This window comes from Medicago truncatula, chromosome 7, assembly GCF_003473485.1.
Source record: "Medicago truncatula cultivar Jemalong A17 chromosome 7, MtrunA17r5.0-ANR, whole genome shotgun sequence".
NCBI classification, from domain to species: Eukaryota; Viridiplantae; Streptophyta; class Magnoliopsida; order Fabales; family Fabaceae; genus Medicago; species Medicago truncatula.
Window position 1 is genome coordinate 32,061,578 of NC_053048.1, and position 14,747 is coordinate 32,076,324.

General features: G+C 31.6%; 2 protein-coding genes across 2 annotated transcripts; one reads left to right on the forward strand and one right to left on the reverse strand.

Annotated features, from left to right (window-relative positions):
• Nucleotides 1–982: 982 nt before the first annotated feature.
• On the forward strand, nt 983–2,722 carry LOC25498766 (trihelix transcription factor GT-3b). The gene is made up of 2 exons (XM_013593703.3): nt 983–1,484; nt 1,968–2,722. Exons 1-2 carry the CDS (start codon nt 1,146–1,148, stop codon nt 2,508–2,510), a joined length of 882 nt encoding a protein of 293 aa, XP_013449157.1. The 5' UTR covers nt 983–1,145; the 3' UTR covers nt 2,511–2,722.
• A 6,538-nt stretch (nt 2,723–9,260) lies between these two features.
• On the reverse strand, nt 9,261–12,795 carry LOC25498767 (omega-3 fatty acid desaturase, chloroplastic). Its single transcript, XM_013593704.3, has 8 exons — nt 11,844–12,795; nt 11,459–11,548; nt 11,289–11,355; nt 10,913–11,005; nt 10,628–10,813; nt 10,450–10,530; nt 9,787–9,924; nt 9,261–9,690 (listed from the first exon to the last, which is right to left on the reverse strand). Exons 1-8 carry the CDS (start codon nt 12,341–12,343, stop codon nt 9,505–9,507), a joined length of 1,341 nt encoding a protein of 446 aa, XP_013449158.1. The 5' UTR covers nt 12,344–12,795; the 3' UTR covers nt 9,261–9,504.
• Between the last annotated feature and the right edge of the window lie 1,952 nt (nt 12,796–14,747).

The window sequence follows — 14,747 nt, forward strand, 5'->3', positions numbered from 1 at the left end:
TTATCACTCATTGTCTAGCATGTCCTAAGCTATAGAGGCATAGACTAGCTATAGATGAAATGGAAATTTTTGGTCCTAAGAGTCGTGTCCACAATTCTTTTTATTTCAAAAAAGGAAAAGAATTATTGAATCCCCAATTTAATTTATAGAATGAAATATTAGAGCATTTGTTAATTTAACAGCAGTGCTATAGATCGCGAGAAAAGAATTATTGAATCCCCAATTTAGTTTATAGAATGAAATATTAGAGCATTTGTTAATTTAACAGCAGTGCTATAGATCGCGAGAAAAATCTCGCGAATGTATCTCAAATAGGAAAAGATTTTGATGACAAACAAAAAAAACAGGTTCCAAATACTATTTAAGCGGTTACCAACAATGTTGGGCCAGTGTTATTGGTGTGTCGTCGAATTCCGTGAATTTACATTTCGCTCTATAAAGCATTTCCGTTAATTTAATTTCCAAAACTATTAGTACATCAAAGAGTCTTTTAAATTTCAAAACATTGATGTTATTAATTATTTTGTATTTGTCAATTTAATCATTAAAATTATGTAAAGGAACTAGTGTGCTTGACTTTCTTAGTTTTTACCCATACTAAATTGATAGTTTAACTTTTTTTTTTTTTTTGAGAAATTTTGATAGTTTAACTATTTATTATTTTATTTGACTTCATTTCTTTTTACATAAATAGTTAAAAACATTATAGATGAAATAATATTTAATATCATATCAATTTTTAAATTTAAAAAATAGTAAAAATATTATTTTAGAAACATTATAATTAAAAAGGATCCGAAGAAGTAGAAAAAGAAAAAGAAAAGAAAAAGAAAATTATGATGAATAGAAATTTACTCGGATAATATAATTCACACCATCAATATCAATATTTTTCCTTTCTCTTGTGTGTTAAGCAATTCACACCTTCTGTTCACACCATACCCTCCACCTACATATATATTCTTCCTATCTTTTTCTCTCTCATCTTTTCCCCCTCTCTCTCTCTCTCTTCCTCCTCCATAACCAAAATCACCAAAACTTTTTCTATAAGCCTCTTCTTCTCTTCTTATGCAACAAAAATATATTAATTGAATCACTAGATTTATTTATTAACCTTTTGCTTTTGTTTTTTTTATTCAACTTCAATGGAGGGTCATCATCTCCAACATCATCAACAGCATCAACACCAACAGCATCAACAACATCATCAACAGCATCAACAAAGACAACATCAACAACATGCTCATAACATCATAGGTACTAGTAGTGTTAACGTTGATGTCACGGATAGGTTTCCTCAATGGAGCATCCAAGAAACAAAAGAGTTTCTTATGATCCGTTCAGAACTAGATCAAACTTTCATGGAGACAAAGAGGAACAAACAGCTTTGGGAAGTTATCTCTAACACTATGAAGGAAAAGGGTTATCATAGAAGTGCAGAACAGTGCAAGTGCAAGTGGAAAAACCTTGTTACTCGCTATAAGGTATTTCTATTCTTATATACATATATAAAAAAATATAAAAAATTACACTATCAACCAATCATAAATCATTCTATGTGTATAATAAAAAAATCTTTCATATAATATGACAACAAATCATAAATCATTCTTGTTTCAATAAATTTGCTTATAAAAAAATTAATTAAAATTATTGCAATTAAGCAAGTCATTTATTTTGTTAAACTTTTTTTTGTTGTTAATCTTATACTCACACATACACATATATATACATACATATGCCACTTTTTATTTATTGCCTTTTCAATTTGTTAGGGGGTAAACTTTTCTCTCTCATGATTCAAAGGGTACTTTTAAAAAATAAAAGTTCATATTAATTAGTTCTATATATTAATATATGATATCTATATATATTTTGTGATTTTTATATTGTGAGCTTTTCGTGGTTGTTTGTTATATATATATATAGTAAGACTATTGTTTTGTTTATGTTTTTGGGATATAAAGGGATGTGAAACAATGGAGGTAGAAGCCATGAGACAACAATTTCCATTTTACAATGAGCTTCAAGCTATTTTTAGTGCAAGGATGCAAAGAATGCTATGGGCTGAAGCAGAAGGAGGATCAAAGAAGAAAGGGGTGCATGTGTCTTCTGAGGATGAAGAAGAGTTAGGCAATGAAGAAAGTGAGGGAGATCACAAGGGGAACATTAAAAAGAAGAAGAAAAAAGGTAAAATGATAATTGGTGGTGGAGGAAATGATAACAATGGTAGCAACAATTTGAAGGAGATTCTTGAGGAGTTTATGAGGCAACAAATGCAAATGGAAGCTCAATGGATGGAAGCATTTGAAGCAAGAGAGAATGAGAGGAGATTGAAGGAGATGGAGTGGAGACAAAGAATGGAAGCATTGGAGAATGAGAGGATAATGATGGAACAAAGATGGAGAGAAAGGGAAGAACAAAGAAGGATTAGAGAAGAAGCTAGGGCTGAAAAAAGAGATGAATTAATCACTGCTTTGCTTGATAAGCTTACAAGAGAAGACATGTAGTAGTTTCTTTGGTTAGTTGCTAATAGAGCTAACTATTTTGTATTGTTTCTTCCTCACATCAAGCAATGCTTGTTTTAGAGGTTTGTTCTATGAACTCTCAATTTAGTTTGAAGATAGCTTTATTTATGATCATCAATTTAGTGGTAATTTTGACATTTTTGATTTTGGATCCTGCACTCCTATATAACTGTTGATTTTTGAGTTAGATATGAGTTTTGAATTTCTATTTCTTAGATCTAATGGCTCTGCAATAGTCATATAGGGTGTGTAACATTGCAAATGACCTGAATTAATATGCTGTTATGATCTTTTTGTTTTTCAAACCAAGGGGTTTGTTTGGCTAATGCAATAAAAATTCACATAGAAAATAGCTTCTATTATATATATTTTTTTTGGCATCTCATTTTTTAAAATTGACACTCATCATTGTCATCCAACTCTCTTATCATTGAGATAGGAATTGTCAGTATTTTTGGATAGAAAAATCGTAAAATGCCTCCTCAATTCCGTCACAAAATTTTGTGACAAAGAGATTAAAAAATGAGTTTATTTTTCTCGTTGCTAGTTTTTTTTAGTAGTGTATGCTCTTATTTCATAGAGATTATATATAGTTCTTGGTTGATTGAGAGAGAGGTCTAAAATATATAAAAGAGCACAATTTGCTATGCCTAACCAACAACCAAAATGAGGCAAAAATCCACAAATCATTGTGCACATGATAATGCTCATATCATAATGTCTATCCATATATGGAGACGCACAATTTCAAGGTTAATGGAGCATTTACTCAAATGACTCACTACACACAATGTGATGTTATTTTCACTTTTATTGATTATAGGTACGTGCAAGAAAGAAAATGAAAGAATTTACTGTGTTGTGTGTGTATATGAAGGGTTTCTATTTACTCCTCTATACTTTAAATATGTATATCCATATGTAGGATTTTTCTATTTAGTTATGAATTGATAGGTAAGGTTATAGATTGAGCTCTACATTGAAGAGAGATAATGATTTGTGTGCAGTATGTGCAATTTTGATTATATGACATATTCAATTAACTAAAAATATTAGATGACAAAATAGTTTATTTCAATATATATAATTAAAATGATGTGGGTATTTGTATATATATAATTAGTTTTCATTTTAGTGAACCGTATGAAGCTTTTGATGATAGCTTGCTGATTTAGTTTTTTCATGGAAAAGTTCATATTCGAAATGATTATTGGACATTGATACGTGCACGTGAGAGAGCTCATCATGTTAGGGACCTTAAAAAAAATTAATCGGTATGAACTTATGACTTTATAATATTGATATATCATATACTATTATATATGTAGGCCATGTCTTAATATATTGTTTTTTTTAATTAATAAAATAATGTAACAACAACAAAAATGATGATATATGTTGAGCTCAAGTTAATGTAAATGGTTACTCTCACAATTATGAATGAACCAAAAGTTTAATAATAGTTAATATTTTGGATCGAGATTTGGTGTTCAAGTCTTTCAGTGACCTTGGATCGTTTAGTCTGATGTTGTTATTGATTGATGCTTCCCAAATAATTTGGCTTTAATTTTTTTGTTAGGCCTCTGGTCTGGCTCTAGGTTATATATATTATCAGATTTATTATTTTTATAATTGTTTTTACTTGTTTTATATTTTGTCTTTAATTTTTTTTGTTAGGTCTCTGGTCTGGCTCTCTAGGTTACATATTATTAGATTTAATATTTTTATAATTGCTTTTACTTGTTTTTAAGGCATAATTGTTTTTACCTATAAGTGAAATTTTTTTTAGGGACCTATAAGTGAATATATATACTAATTATGGATATGATTAAGTTTTATTCTGACTCACATCTCAATTTATGGATAAAATTTCGTTTCGGTTTTGGATCTTGTCAAAAGATGAGGATGCCCAAACAAATTTATACATTCAAACAATAATGTGAAACGTCAAACAAAACTGCAAACGACTTTAATAAATTATTTGTTTACTTCTTAAAAAACATTAATGTACTTGAGAAGCTACTCCAAAACAATATATTGCTCATTTATTATACACTCGATCAAGACAAATCTTAATACTACCAAGACAGACCAACATCTGTATCAAGTGTTTTGGCTTATATACATTTTGATCAACAAAAAATTGAGGAAATGAAGTCTCAAGTCTCTATATTTTCTTTCTTGTGTAAGACTCAAATCAGAATTTATATCTATATGCATGAAAGATGAACAAGTAAAAAAATAAATATTAGAACCATACAAAAAAAAATACTAGACAAGATGCATGTGAGTAAGATAAATCAATTATCTTAGCTAGGTTTTAGATATGTATAAAAAAATATCTTAGGTTGTAGATAAAAAATTGAATATTTTTGACCATAAAGTGACACACATTGGCTATCCCCACAGAAAGATGAGACACATTAGACGATAAAAGAAACAATTTGTTGGTATTGAAACAAATAAAACAATTCGTTTCAATTATAGTAAAAAACAGTTGGTTCCAATTGTGATTCCATTATTATGAATGGTTTAGAATCATATCATATGTAATATGTTGGACCCCAAATTAACGACATTGGTCTATGTGCTACATGCTCACCGACATCAACAAATATACCACAAACGCGTTAAGGTTCAACTTAATTAATTGCATTTACAACAACACTCTTTGTCATGTGTCATCATAACTCATCGTGTCTTAGCAATATCATATGGCAGCTAAGAAACTGCATGTTCCCACCATTTGCTTATTGTGTATGCAGATTTATTTCTAGTAATGCTCGAGAAATTAGTCTCCACAATACACATAAGAAGGATATCTAGCTTACACAAAAAGTACGATAATTCATATATTTCTATAGTCAATTTTTTTTTAGGGTTCTTATTATATTAAGAAAACTAAAGCTCCACTGCAAACGCGTTTTTGTCAGAAAACATTTACCAAGTACCAACACACCGATTCTGCTAAAATTAAAAACAAATTAAAAGTGAAATTTGTTCTTTATAGTAAAATAATAATAATTATGGCCATTTTTTCTTCTCGAATATTCTAAATAGTCAACCAAGTTCAGGACCGATCCTGACATGACATGTTCAAGAAAAATTCTTTAATCAAACAATTAAATAATGAAATAAAGCAAAAAGGTTGAGATCAACTTGGTAGATAGATCACCAGAATCTCTCTGACCCACAATTTCAATTTTCTTTCTTCTTTTTATTTTTTATTTTTTATTATACTATAATAAACTTTTCTAGTAAAATATTTTGTTTGATTCTGTAATAGTTTGAACTTTGGAGGAACTTAACATGCTGATAACTCTATTTGTCCCATAATGTCTAATAGTTTAAGCTTTTGGATGGTAATAAAAATTAACATGGGGCTCCAAGTTCAACCATTATATACAGAATGTCTGTTTCCAATACTTGCATAAAGTCAATTAGAGAGCTCGTAGGGATTGAATATAAAAAGATTGATATAAAAATCAACAGATGATAGTTGAAAATGGCTAGCAAGAAGTTAGTTTTTCTTCGTTAAGTTATATATTTTTTAATATAAAGTTTAGAATTTGGGAATGAAAATTGGCCCCATTCCGAATTATAAGCCTAGGACATTATTATCTTTTTACAAAAGAAACCCTATGTTATGGTCCAAGAGAAAATAAGAAGAGATATTGGAGGCCACCCGTTTTAATTCTTATGAAATTATTTTTCATATCTCTTTTTTTAGGGGACTTTTCCATATCTCTTATGCGCCCTCGTAATTTTTAAATTTAAAAAACACAATGTGATCTCAAAATTTTTGGCAGCTGACTCCTTTGGGCCGGCCCTGCTACTACATAAGAGGTTAATGTACATTTTCTCAAATTTTTGTCATTTAATTTGTGTTTTTATTTCTTCTGTCTGACCGAGTTTGGATTTTAGAATCCAAAATGGATTCTTCATCATAATTCATGTATGATTTTGTCAATGATTCAAATATAGACAGGTATGCCGATTGTGTTAGGGTAACAGAACGTCGATGACGGCCTCTACTAGGAAGGAGTCCCCAAATGCATCGTAGAACTAAGAGAGACACTAGATGAGGTAGAGCAAAAGGAAGAGGCACCACCACAACCTAGATGAGGTAGAGCAAAAGGTGGAGGCACCACCACAACCTGAAGAGTAATATCCTGATGGTCCGTCAGAATGTCAATCATGTCATTGTATGTGAACCACGTGGCCAAATACATAAAGGAAGTAGATATAAGAATCGTTCACATTATTTATTCCAATTGATTTTCTTATTTTATATTGCTTCAAATTTTCCTCTTTTTCTTTCTAGTTTCGCGGCACACTAAAATGTGTTAACAATATGAAGAAGATCCTTAAGTTGAATATTTTTAGGAGAGGTGGTTCACATATACGATCAATACCATTGAGTTGGAGGACCTTGCTAGTACAATTTATGCTCTGATTCACCACAACCTTCTGTGGACATTTTCAAGAGGTGGCACTCAGAGATATCTAGATTCCATATCCCTATTGAGGAGATTACGGTGAAACCGGATGACATGTCATGTTTGTTGCATCTACCCATCAAGGTTATATATTGGACCATGACCCACTGACCAAGCCTAATGTCGTCGATCTGATTGTGGAGATTATTGTTGTTGACCTGGACGGGGGATGACTAGGAAGTGGAAAAGACAAATGGTTCGGCTTCTTAAAGTGTGAGTTCCATAAACATTTGGAGGCAACAAAGGTTGGTGATGCGAATGACGACAAAGTGAGCGCATGGTTGCACTGGACTATACACCATCACGATGTACCTACTTTTCTTGGTGGGCACCTCTCTTTGAGAAATAAGAGCGCCAAGTATGTTGATTTGTTGTACTTGGAGTATTTTCGAGATCTAGAGATGGTGTATATGACTTCTCTCGGGAGGGCGACTACCTAACCTACTTATACCGAGAGCTAAATAATGTGTGTTAGTATAGGACGAAGCAATTGGTTGGTTACATGACACTACATGAGATAAAATAAACACACAATATCTTAATTAATTGTACAAAATGTTAAATTTGATGTTATTTACTAATTAGTATATATTGATGCAGTTAAGAATATATTAGCACGCTCAAGGTGCCGGTGGTCGGGATTATGAACCTGCATACTAAGAGGGTCGAGACTTATGAGATAATATGTTTGTTCTGACTAAGGGTCACCTAGTTACATATCCATATCAAGAATGTTTGCATCGGTTTCTCCATCAAGATTGTTTCTTCTACCTCTTCCGCCAGTCACTACAACACACACCCATTTCAGAGTAAAAGAAATGGGTAAAAGAAATAATCTTGATCTCAAGGATATGAAATGGGTGTGTGTTGTAGTGACTGACACATTCAAAATAATGGTGTGTGTATATGTATTTATGCAGAAACTACATAACCTGTGTAATCCTAATTTGGACTCTAGAATTTGAACGTGCATTTTACAAGCTTGGTTTATAGGACGCATTCAATTTACCTCGATGAAATTTTAAAATGATGTTGTAAGAACATGTTCTCCTTATTTGGTCAATATAGTTCTAAGTAGTGACCAAAATAGACAATATCTTGGTGAGTGTGTATGGATGAACTCGATGAATAAGTTAATTTGGTTTATCTATGATCTTGTTTGATTTTAATTTATGTTGCTATTGTTGTTGTTGTCGTTTATTTTATGTTGTTTTTAATTTATGTAATATTTGGGATTAGATTTTTTCACCCCCTATTTTGGCTACTACACAGTGGTTTATTTTTATTTTTCCATGCTAGTTTTTACATTTTGTTTGGAAGTATTAATGTGAACTGTGAAGCTAATATCACCAAAAAAAAGTGTTAAGTGAAGTTAACGTGAGAATTCTAAAGCTACAAAATGAAGCTTTTGTGTAGACGAAATATTCTACTCCAATTCTATAAAATCCACAGGAAAGAAGAAGTTTCATGACTCTCATGTTGATCGTGGTTTGATCATTGAATGTGATTGATGACCTCTAGAAAATGACCTGTCCTACTTTCATCCTTAGATACAAAGTACTACTAACTACTTTAATTAGTAATAAGTTTCATTAACAAGTAATTTCTATTAAGAAATTCGGCCAACATTCAAACTATATTTGTTCCATCACAACATTCAAACTTAAATTAAGAAAGTCTAACTTAACTAAACTTAATTTAATATCCTTTGTCCTCAAGCATCACCACAACTATAGAATAATCACCCCTAAAAAAAATAAAAAAAACTACAGAATATTCAAAGAATTGGACCTTGCAAAAAGTGACAAAATGAATTAAAATATCATTAGCACGTCTATTGCATTTTTTTTACGAAATTTACATTTCTATACTTAGAAGCAGCTCCAATATTATTTTGAAACACTTGTGTGAAGTGTACATATGTAAATAAAATTGCAATAATATTTTAAACAATTTTTTTGGTATGTTAAAAAACGATGAACTCAATTGAACTATAAAGCTTTTAAACCAAAAACTAATCCAAAGGGAAGCTAAATCATGTATACTTGATTTTTTAGCATTAACCACCAAACATAACACAAAGTAACAACGATGAAAAACCCATCATTGAAAACATGGCAATAATAAAGGATAAAAGAACAACCTTATGTTTAGTCTATTCATAAAAGGAACCAAACGAAAAAGATTTAAAAATAACGTGACAAACTAATTATGTGACACATTTTTAAGAAACTTTCCAAAACATTATTTTCAAAATTAGCATTGAACTTTAGCAAATAAATAACTAACTTGATCATAATTTTAGGATATCACTTCCATCATGAGAAATATAATCCATCTACAAAGTTCACTTGTTAGGAAGGATAACCTTATACCCTACAAATTCTTTAATTTCCACCAAACACTTTCTTTTATGAAGTGGATTCTACGAATTCTTACCAACTTTATGAGAAGTTCAAAAGGGAAGATCTTAAATTTCATTCTGATTTGGAAGAGCCACTAATTTCAGAATCTGTTTGGTAGTACACTATATCACCAGTGTCACTAACATAATGATCTTTCTTCAAACTCCTTATAAATTCTCCAATAAGGTGAAAAGGAAGAGGAGCTGATTTCTTTGGCTCTTTGTAATATTCTCCAAACACAGGCCTTGCTGCCTCAGTCTGCAAACAAAGCGAAGAAAAATTCAAATTCCAGACTCTAAAAACAAATCACTATATATCCATTGTTTTAACTAAGATAGAGATAGAGTTACTCACAGCTTCAACTAGATGATAGTGTGGAATTTGAGGGAAAAGGTGATGAACGACATGAGTTCCAATGTCATGGTGAATGTTATTAAGCCATCCATAATCGCGGTCAAGAGTAGTAAGTCCACCTCTAAGATAGCTCCATTCCTAAACAACAGACGAAGATTAAATATGTAAACTAAAATCGGATTACGAAAACATTAAAAAGGAATTGCAATGCGTCCATATTTCGTCTGTCTGATTAAGGTACAATCTTAATCCAACAGTTAAAATTTTGACTAAATGGACATGTCAACAAATCAAAAAGTATATATGCCGTAAAGTCAGCGTTGTCCGTCTCAGTGCAGTCATATCTTGCTTAATGGATCAAGGTACAATCCTCATCCAACAGTCAAGATTTGACTGAATGGACATGTCAACAAACCAAAATACACATTGGTGGTCTAGTCTGTACAGTCGTATTTGGCCTATCGGAACAAGGTACAATTGTAATCCAACAATCGAAATTTGATTGATCCGACACATCTACAAACCAAAAAGACTAGCAGTCATCCGGTCAGTGTAGCCATACCTTATTTATTGGATCAATGTACAATTGGGATCCAATATCTGAGATTTGACTAAGACTAGTGGACTGCTACAGAGGATTCAAGCTGAAGTATATAAAAGTACCTTTCCACGATACCACGGTAATTTGTCTTCATGGCCATGATGGTGCAAGTAAGTCACCAAATCCAACCACATCACAAAAATCTTCAATTTAAAGCAAAGTCAAATTAGGACTTCATTCATGACTGATTCAAAAACTAAAACCATGGTAATTAATCAATGAAAAAGAGATGAAACTTACAGCATACGGAACTCCATAAAGCATGAGTAATGGAATTGGACCCATTGTAAATCCCAACCCTACAAGCAATGCCACCATAGCAGTCCAACAAGCTGTAGAAGTTATAATATCTTTTTTCTCACTTGGAAGAAACAATTCACTGCTGGGATGGAAATGAGAACCAGTCTTCCCAGGACTTCTGGCCCACTGCATTCAAAGAACAGCAACAGTTAAGTCAATTCCTCTACCGGGACTAATTAATATTCAAATTCTAGTCAAAATTTGTAGGCAGAATAAGTAACTTACAAGGTACACAGGATATGCAAGCAATGGAAAAGGGGCTGTAAATCTTAAAGAACGTGTCACATTGTCCAAGCTCTTGAATATTTTTTCTGTCAACTGCAAAATAAGCAAATACTCCATTTGTATTAGAATTTTGGGGAAAATTGAAAACAAACAGTATTCTTAAATGAGAAAATGGCACATGCAACGTTTTAATTTTACACAAACGTCTAATGAAAATCAAAATACTTCGCCATTTATTAAATTGCGTTGACAAAGTAGGCTTATGTGGCAATATCATGAATTTTCATTAGATGTCGGTATAAAACTAATTTACACTGATAATGCATCTCTAGTAATCTCTTCTTAATAACTTAAATAGTGAATGTTATCTTCTCACCGGATGCCAAGACTCGTCATTTTCAACATGGCCATGATTCTGGTGATGAGTCCTATGACTAATCCTCCTGTATAATCAAGGTAAACATATTAGTTTCAAATATAAATTTGAAATTATAATGAATCAGAAAAATGAGACGTATATTTTTATATTTTAAGAGCATAACATACCATCCATGATAGGGAACAAGAATCGAAGAATGTAACAAATGTCCAACAACACTGTTAAGATTAGGATCACTTGAAAAGCTTCCATGACCACTGAAAATTCCAAATCATCAATCAAAGTCAAACAAAAGATACAATTTTTAAACCAAACTCTACAACTCAAAAGTCAAGTAATTCAAAACATTGTTAAATAGCACATATAGCGTAGCAGAATTTGAACAAATCGTTATTGTTCTGCTATACACTATTTAGTATAAAATATTGTCAAACGGTAACTATAGCAGGAGCGCTATAGCACTCCTGCGTCACAAAATTTGAACAAACCGCTATTTTCTGCCATATACAACATTCATTAAAAGTAAAAAACAAAACTTGTAATGATATTTACCAATCATGACCAAGAACAAAAAGAGCCCAAAACATGGTTCCTTGAGCAGCCCAATAAAGAGGCCAAACCATCCAATTATTAAGAAAAGCAGCAGCAGCAGCCAAACCAAAAACAATAACAACATCTCTCAAAACATAACTCATTGACTTCCATGAATCTTTCACCCAACAATGCTTTGGAATTGCTGCTCTTATATCAGCCAATGAAAACGGTGGTGGTGAACCAGGGTCAAACTCTGGTAACTCCTGTTCCTGTTCATGTTCATGTTCTTGTTCAATTGAGTCAACCCTCAATGGAGTACTCACATTCAAACCCCATTTTCTCTTCTCCTTAAAATCAAAACTTTTTGGTTGAAATTGAAATTTCAGATTTGTTACTTCTTTGTTAGTGCTTAAAAATTTAGCATCTGAATTGTTGGACACAGCAAAACCTGTTCTTGGTTTTGGAAATACTGGAGCAAGTGACTTTAAACCACATTCTGATAAAACCCAAGTTGCCATAGAAGATTAACACAAAATTAAGAAATAACCAAATATCTTGGTCAAAAAAAATTGGAATAAAAAACTGAAGAAATTTCGACTTTCAACAACAACAACACAGAATTTCGATGACCCTTTTGAATTCTGTGAGTTGGGTTGAAGAAAGTTTATGGCTTTAAGAGAGAATGAAAAAAAGGATGCGTTTGGAATTTGATGAGTTATGGCTTTTGAGACTTGGAAATGAGACTCTTTAAATATAGTGTTTGGTGATGAAGGGGTATGTGAAGTGGTGTGTGGGGGTGCAATTAGTGATTTTAATGTGTGAAAGTAAGAGACACAATCAGCTATGACCAAACCAAAACGTGTTTACTTTTACTGGGAATCTATAATGATGATTCTCATGTTGAATAGAATTGAATGGAATTTTTTTGTTTCGGTTATTTTATTCTTGCCGTGTATTTGACCTATCATATGGTTAGTGGAATGGAATATTATATGCATCTAATTTTTACTATTTTTTAATCTATTGTATTTTTCTTGGTGTTGATTTGATGGCGGCAAAAAGTGGAAGATAATTGGATTATGGAAAAAATGAAGAGATTTGATTCATTGATGGGTCGGTGTGGTATTAACAATGTTGTTGTATGGTGGGGGTGTGATGTGTGAATGGGAAATTTCATTGAGCAGCCATTCATGTGTCACACATGCGATATTATCTTCATATGTTTGTTTTCTTATTACTTGCATTTTGTCACCGGCCTACTACTTGGTCGGAATAAAAGCAGGTGAAAAATGTGTACCAAAATATTAGAAATCATTTTAGGGTTAATTATGTTTAAGGTCTTTACAGAGCTTCCAACATTGATCCTTATTTAAATTTTATTAAATTTTTTCATCCCCAACGTTTTTATCCGTTTGTAAGTTTAGTTATTGCCGTCAAACTGTGCTGACTAGGTTAACATAATGCTGATCAAGACATGCCGCATGGACATTTCAAGTGACATGGTTGTCATGTGGTAAATGACATCATATGTTTTTAGACCCTATAAAATTGAAATATTTTAAGTTTAGTCCTTACTTAATTTTAATAGTGTTTTTAGTCCATATAAAAATTATGCACTAAAAAGTAAAAAGTAAAATTTGCTTATATTTAAAAACGGAGGGAGTATGTTGAAAACATAAGCTAACTCTCTCTCTCTCTCACTCTCTCTTAAAGAATAAAATTGTAAATACAATAATCATTACAAATAAATTTAATGCTATCAATATCATCTTTCTTAATTCCTGTGATTTGGCAAAAAGGGTCTTATATATAAGGGACGAAGGTAGTACTAATTTCATCACTCTGATTTCAATATTTTTCACTTTGCATTTTTTATGATAATGAATGTATCAATACTTATGAGAGTACTTAAAACAATTTGTCTCTCTTTCAATTTGGGATTAATCTTAAGGATATGGTTGGTTGAATGATTATTTATCCTAAATTTGATCCTTCTACAAAAAAAATTGTTGAAAAAACTAATGTTATTGATTTTTTAATTCATGGTATGCCAACATCACATCAACATGATATGGTTAACTTTTTATTTTTCTATGAGAAAAATTGTTTTCGAATGGTGTTATTTCTGAATTTTTGATGAGTTATTTATTCTTATATGTATAATAGAGAAAATCACATATACGCCTAAATGGTATCACACACGTCCCTGGATCAACGTAAATTATTAAAAAAACAAAAATCCCTAAATGTTTGCTTTGTTAGTCAAATGAGTCTGAAATGTTATCTTGACGTTAACTTTGATGATGTGTACCAATTTTTTTTCACGTCAGATGCTTAATGGAATGTCCAAATACACAAGGGACCAAAATGAATGCAATAACTCTTTCATCTTATGGGAAAAGATGAGCAAATTTCGATCTTTATCTTCTTCATCCTCCCTCTATCAAACCTCCACCAAACATCATCATACCCAACAAAATCCAAAATTTTAAATGCAAACACTCAAAATCAGTACTTTAATATTTATTTCCTTTTTAAGCATATAATAATAAAAAATCCAAAAGTACCAGATGCAAAAACCTCTACAAAATTTCATTGCTAACAATATCACCTCGTGCTAAAAAACCCCATATCATAGATTACAAAAAAAAAATGAAACAATAAAGTAGGCTCAACCTTTGAACAAAAATCATCAGATTCAACACAAGTCCAAAATGAAAACAGAACAACTAATCAACACCACGTGCTTTCCCTGATTTTGATTTCATAAACTCAATGCAAATTCAATTCAATTATGACTTTGTTGTTGTCCATGGTGTTCATGTGCATCGCTCCACCTCCCACGACATCAAAATCAATTCAATTTGGTATTAACTTCGAAAATGAGAGAGGAGAAATTGGAAACGAAAATGGGGTCTTAGG